At 36.9% G+C, this 6,450-nt stretch overlaps 1 protein-coding gene across 2 annotated transcripts; it reads right to left on the bottom strand.

Moving 5' to 3' along the window:
• Window positions 1–1,584: 1,584 nt before the first annotated feature.
• On the bottom strand, window positions 1,585–6,407 carry LOC108376195 (lipase 3-like). Of its 2 annotated transcripts, XM_017632387.1 has the most exons (5): window positions 6,331–6,407; window positions 3,527–3,888; window positions 3,299–3,457; window positions 1,875–2,279; window positions 1,585–1,805 (listed from the first exon to the last, which is right to left on the bottom strand). In XM_017632387.1, the coding sequence occupies exons 1-4, from the start codon at window positions 6,389–6,391 to the stop codon at window positions 1,887–1,889; spliced, it is 975 nt and encodes a 324-aa protein (XP_017487876.1). In that variant the 5' UTR covers window positions 6,392–6,407; the 3' UTR covers window positions 1,585–1,805; window positions 1,875–1,886. The 2 variants fall into 2 exon arrangements, with proteins under 2 accessions (XP_017487876.1, XP_017487875.1); XM_017632386.1 differs by having other exon boundaries at window positions 1,585–2,279.
• Window positions 6,408–6,450: the final 43 nt, after the last annotated feature.

The following is a 6,450-nucleotide window of genomic DNA, read 5'->3' as shown; positions in this document are numbered from 1 at the left end:
CAGGGAGTCAGTCTCGAGTTATGTAGACTCCCGACCTGTGAATGCCGTTCTGAGCGCACAACCACCGGACATCGACGAAACGGAGCTTCATCTGCCTCGGGAGACTAGCACCGCAATAGCCCAACTTCGCTCCGGCTACTGCAACAGGTTAAACTCATACCTGAGCAGATTAGACGCGGATGTGCCAAATGAGTGTCCGGCATGCGGAGAGACACCCCACGAATCAAAAGAGCTCTTCGTATGCCCGGAAAACCTGACGCAGCTAACGCCTTTGTCCCTGTGGACCGACCCCTTTGAGGTTGCTCGCTTCTTAGGGCTTCCGTTAGTTGAGCTTGACGACTACAACTGAGATATTAGCCGATCTGAGAGGGGTTGTTGTAGCCGCTACAATAACAATAACAACAACAATAATTAATATTTCTACAAAAAAAAATTTGCTAAAAATTTAATTTCATTCTATTTTAAAATAAACAAAATATGCTCGCTTCCAGCTAAAGTTGAGGTGTTGTGTAATCTTTTTCACTATTTCTTATTAAGTTAAGTAAAAATCTAAAGCCTGATTTTGGCAACTTAACTTAACTTAACGGAACGTAGAACTTAGAGAATCAAAATGAAACAGATTTCGACGTGGCCTTAAATTACGTTAAGTTTCGGCTGTTCAATTATAAGCAACACCCATTTGACAGAATTTTTAAGAGAGAGCCGTAAGTTACGTTAAGTTGCCATAATCAGACCATAACTGAGCTTGAAGAGCTATGCACGGACAGCTGTACCGGGGTAGCGAATATAACAAAAACGCAATATAAGTATTTATGTAAATACATAAGAAAGTAGTTAAAAATTTTGACCAAAGAAATAATGGAATTCACTTACACTCTTCAATCAACCATTCTTTATTTTATAAACACACATTCATTTATTTTTGCTTGCCTAAAATTAAGGCGATTATATGAAATATTTAATTCATGAATTCTAGACAAAAATGAAGGAAATCAATATTTAATATGTATTTCCACTTCACTTAAGAGCTTTTGATTTCAGCTCTTCTTTTCCATTTCGAATTTTATTTAAAATAACAAATGTTTTTTTATTAACACTGTTGGTGTTAGGCATTTGATACACTTGATTTAATAACAACAACTACAAATACAGTAGATACTAACACAAATGTATATAAAAGCAGTCATGTGAAAAATAATAGCGACACGACATTTTAACCAGTTTTGGGTATTTTCTTTTGCTTGATTTAATGTTTATTATTTATTTGTAAAAATACAGCCTATTATCTGACCAAAAACCATCTAAGTCTTAATTTCAAAATTTTTAGAAAAATTTAAAAAAATCGCGTTGTTTTTTTGGAATTTTTTTTTTTTGTCGATGGTGCTGTTATTTACTTTCTTACAAAAAAAAATTTTTTTTTTATGGAAGAAAATGCGTGACACTGTCGGCAAAAGCAATTATCCAAAATCAACGCGAATTCTTCGATACTTGAAATTTACACTTTATTAAGCTAAGAATTTAAGGCGCTATAAAAGTGCGTATTTAGAATTTTTCTTAATAAAACGTTTGATGTTGTAGCAAAAAAAAAAGAAATATTAAACATTAAACAAACAAAAGAATAATAGTTAGTGAAGACGGTCAAAATGTCGTGTACCTATTATTTTACACATGACTGTAAAAATAATATCTATAATACCCACGTAGAAGGACTTAAATATACATAGACGTATGTAAGTTAAAATTTATATATGTACATATCACTTATGCGTACAGATACCTTAAAAAGCTATAGAAATTCGTGAAAAAAATATCTCAATGTTACACCATGGCTCCTCAACTTCTACTGAAGAGCGCTCCCAACTAAGAGAACGGTCTTCGGTTTCGCTTCAGAGGTCGCCACGCTCAACCAATTTCATCAGCCGCAAAATTCGATCGTACAACAGCTTACGTGCATCCACGCCCCAAACAAAATCCAAATGATTGAACTTCGGAAAGCTCACTAGAAATTTACCGATCACATTCGGTAGCTGCACGTGGAGTTCCTCGATATCGATTGGCGTCGCCAGCCAATCGTTCTGTGAGTAGTGCAGCGCCACTTTGCTGCGCACTTTCTTCAAATTATAATTGGGCGGTGTGATCTGATTGTAGATCCAGTAGTTGCGTATCCAACCGTAATCGAATTGGCGGAATTCTCCCGAGCGTTTTAGTTGGCCGTAATGCTGCATTTGCTTGGTGGAGGCACCCGCGGGTGAGTGGCCGAGGACAACAGGCAGCATTGTCTGCGGAATAGATTTTGAAAATAGACTAATTAGTTTCATTTGAAATACATAAGTTTTCAAGCCAAGAATTTCGAAAAAATTATTTGAAACCGGAGAGAAAGACCGCTGGGCTTAAAAATCGTGGCAAATACGTATGTATGTATGTAGATATTGTGATTTGGGATATAATTTTAAGGACCTGCTACTTTTATTATTTGAAAATGCAGGATCAAGGCCTAGATCTTAATATAGGATATGCTGCTGTTGAAGCAAGTTGGCAATCCAACTGACCAAAGGGCAAAGAGAACATGTGGAAGTTATGTGTGATAAGTCAGATGCGAGTTAGAATCCAATGCCTAGAATGCAACTAGAATCCTTGCTGCAGTTAGTTATAAGTTGCCGTTAAGCTCAATTAGCCTAGAGGCCAGAAAAGTCAATTTTCTAACCGGGCCCAAAGAGCAACCCACTTTCTTAGATGATTCGGTGTAGCGGCTTACTTAGCCCTAGATCGGTAGCTGTTTAGACCGTAACTGTGCCAGAGTGAAGCGGGTCACCCGCTGTAGTTAGAAGCGCACTCTTGTCCACATATGGTGCTTGGACATTGATGACGGCATTCACGGGACAGGAGTCTGTATAGGAAGGCACGATCTCCTTGTTTGCTGTAGTCGCTGGTGGTCTAGGATAAAATCATTTATTAGAAGAGAGTTAGCGAAGGTCTTAACTGACTCTCGATTTATTTCGTTTATTGTCGTGTATGTATATAAGTCGTCTAATTTGGGGCACGGAGTACACACTGCTGAACCTGGTCTTAAAGATCTGTGAGGAGAATTCTGTGTGCCTGAGTGGGATGGGTCGATTTCAAGCAATGACCTGCAGGTTTTTTACGCAAGATACAAGTCCAGTTGTATGTTGATTTATCGCATAATTAACAAAGATAAATTAGCTGAAACGAAATGCACTAAAATCCTGATTCCAAACAAAACCTTCTTCACTTGGTATTTTCAACAGGGTATTAAGGCAATTTTCCATCTACTACGCACCTCGTTTGCCTCCGATTTATCGAAACCGACGATCAAAAACAATATATTTGAACAAATTTCCATTGTAATGACATCCTCATCGCAGATTAATTGACTGAACATTACCCTGAATTCGGTGCTGGGTAAGAATTCATGAGCGCCAATGAGTTTCAAAAGTATCTATGCAGAAATAAAAAATAAATAATTCATGAAAAAATTGGAAATCGTAAAATCCATAGAGATACATACCCCGATTGGCTCTTGAAAGTAAGCCAAAAAATCCACCACCGGACTTTTGCTGTGCTTTATATAGGCTATAGGCGCCAATGCCTGCATTGATATAATCTTGTCACTATACTCTGGACGCTCGCTGCACATTATCCAAAAGGTCATAGTGCCCTGTGAGTGTCCAATGTATTGTAGTCGCTCTTGGCCCGTCTGCGCCAGTATATAATCAATGCTGGCCGGTAAATCATATTTGGCAATTTCATGGAAGGTAAAATCCCAGAATTTCGCATGTTTCGTACTGTACTTGGTGTGATTGCGCGAGTAGGTGTTGCCGCGCACATTCGGCATCCATACATCATAGCTGGAGTTGTAGAGGAGATAGGCTGGAATGGAAAAAAAGTAAACGTAGTCGATTACTGAATTAAAGAGTAGCAGTTATGGGTGCAATCTTCACCGCGAGGGTACAATTTATAACTGATTTGAGTTAAGCAAATATTTTAAAGAAGCTTAAAAGCCTTCAAAAAGTCAATTTTTTCAATTGCGAAAAAATATTTTAAACAAAAAACAGCTTTATAAAAAATTAATGTAAACTAATGACTAGACAAGCCATTGTCATTAGCTGAAGTTTTTAGTGCGTGGGAAAAAATAAAACAATGAAGCACTATTAAGGCAGAGAAATATGCCTCAAAAGGCTGAAATAAATAATAAATGAATTAAAAATTTGAATTTTCTTTCGATTTATCTTGTCCCATCTCTTGTCAATGCTTGTCCCATTATATATACTTGTATGCGTACGTATTTGAATCGCGATTAGTTAAGTGGTGGCCTTAAAACCTTAAAATTGTTCCCATTTTTTAGTAGGTACTAACTAGCAAATACCCGGCGTGATTCACTGCGCCCTAATTGTATTTTTGTGCTGTTTGATACACGTTTTGTAATATTTCATTTATTTAACAATTTAATAGAATACAGTTTTTCAAACAGGTGGCAACCCTACTCAAAAATATTTGCTGCTGTAATTTTTCCTAAATCTCTTCAGTTTGATGCCCATATTGCAATATTCTATTTATGTTATCGATCAAATTAAATTAAAACTTTCAAACAGTTGGCAACCTTCAACAAAAATATTTTCGGCTGTAAGCCTTCTTAAACCTCTTTCTTTTGAAAGCCATATTGAAATATTTACTTTATCTTATCAATTTACTTAAAGTGCAATTTTCAAAAAGGCTTGCATCTCTCAATTTTTTTCTTTGCATATTTTAAGTTAGACCTCTAGCAATACAAAGGAGAAAACTTCATTTAACGCCATGTATGTATTAGTTTTCGAGTACAAAAATACAGACAGATAGACAGACAGACATAAATTCTAAAAATTGCTGATTTTGTTTCTGTTGCTCTATTAAAGATGCCCCTAATTAATTTTTCTTTAAAATCTATGATGTACAGACATCGGCCTATTACAATTTTATTATATTATATATCCATTGGGAATTAAACGACATAAATTTTACAAAGTTCAGAATTAAAAAATCGTGTAATTACGTTAATAAGAGTGCATATTCATTAGGTTCATTCTGCAATGCACACCGGGTTTCCCTGCAAGACCTGAAAAAGCTCGCACCTCGCCGAAAATTGTCAATAAATGTAAATGGAAGCTAAATTGGCTGGAACTTATGTCAAGTTTCGGATAAATGTTCTTCAGGAACCGTGTAAAAAATTTTGGCTTAACATCTGAGGACCAACAACAACGACAAAAATAATTTTGTACGGTATTATCTGTATCCACTATGGATTTCAGAGAAGCTTGCATTTTTCATTGATTTATGAGTAACAATGAAAGGGGTGGGGTGTTTGCCTCCTTCTTTAAACGATGGGCTAAGTAGTACAATGATCCTTAAGTCACCAGAGAACTCTTTACCCCTTTAGTCAGAGCAATTTTAGAATATGCGTTCATTATATGGAGCCCTAGATATCAAACTTATTGCGACAGAAGAAGTATTAGGACCATTTTCTCAATGTCTGGTTAACACTAATTATAGGTTAAACATTGTTAACGAGTCCCCTTTGCGTGCTATGGAGTCGATAACGATGTTTAACGTGCAGTTACGGTTAACCAGTCATTGAGGAACTGGCCCTTAAACCATACAATGACCGCCTGAAGCTTATTAATCCGCCTACGCTTCATAGCCGCAGAGAGCTGCTTGGTGTTTTCTTTAGTCCGTCTTTGAGATTAGTTGGTTGACATTAATCTTCGGTTAAACATCGTTATCGACGTCTTCGACTCCCTGCGGGTAACAGGGCGTCGCTAACGTGCGCTTGAAGTAAGCGTAATTTCGACATTCAACTAAAATATGTTTTTTTTAGATGATCATTCAAAATGATTTCGAAGACGTAAACGCAATATTAGGTGTTTGGGTTGTTCTACCAGTTTCGACAGCAACGCCAGAAAGCCCATTTTTCACACCCAAAAGGATCAAATCATTTGCGAAGTACGATTGGCTAGGAACGTTTGAAAGGACTTGTATCATTGTGTCATTGAGTAAAATCGCAAAAAAAAATACCACCATTGGGGGTTTCGTTAGACTGGGGTTAGTAACGATTTCTTGGTCTTAAAAAAGTTAAAGTTCTATCGCTTGGTGTTTTGAAACCTCAACTTATTTCCCGTATTTGCCACTTGGAACTAAAGCACTGATCCGAGAAGTTGATTTCACTTAAAAATTTATAGCTTTCTTTACGTGAGAGTACATAACACCTTGGCTCCATTCATTTTGGTCACCCAGTACATCCTACAATAAATATAATATTTTCACGTAGACACAACTTACCTAATCCCTTATCGGGCCCCATCATCACCCATGTCGCTGACGAATCCAATAATCCATGCATTAGCAACACAGGTGTGGCGTCTTTCCTAACGATGCGATGCAACTCCAAAATGTAACCAT

This window comes from Rhagoletis zephyria, unplaced genomic scaffold (assembly GCF_001687245.7).
Source record: "Rhagoletis zephyria isolate East Lansing unplaced genomic scaffold, Rhagoletis_zephyria_1.1 Rzeph_scaffold_10027, whole genome shotgun sequence".
Taxonomy (NCBI): Eukaryota; Metazoa; Arthropoda; class Insecta; order Diptera; family Tephritidae; genus Rhagoletis; species Rhagoletis zephyria.
The sequence above is the reverse complement of the archived record's forward strand: the minus strand, read 5'-3'. Positions and strand labels throughout refer to the sequence as shown.

Excerpts from the sequence above, each read along its gene's own strand:
- LOC108376195 (XM_017632386.1), bottom strand. The coding sequence starts at position 6,391 with ATGCATGGATTATTGGATTCGTCAGCGACATGGGTGATGATGGGGCCC. Across the intron at positions 3,458-3,526 it reads ACTTTCAAGAGCCAATCGGG|ATACTTTTGAAACTCATTGG; the intron begins GTATGTATCTCT and ends ATTTCTGCATAG. Across the intron at positions 2,280-3,298 it reads ATAAATCGGAGGCAAACGAG|ACAATGCTGCCTGTTGTCCT; the intron begins GTGCGTAGTAGA and ends TCTATTCCGCAG.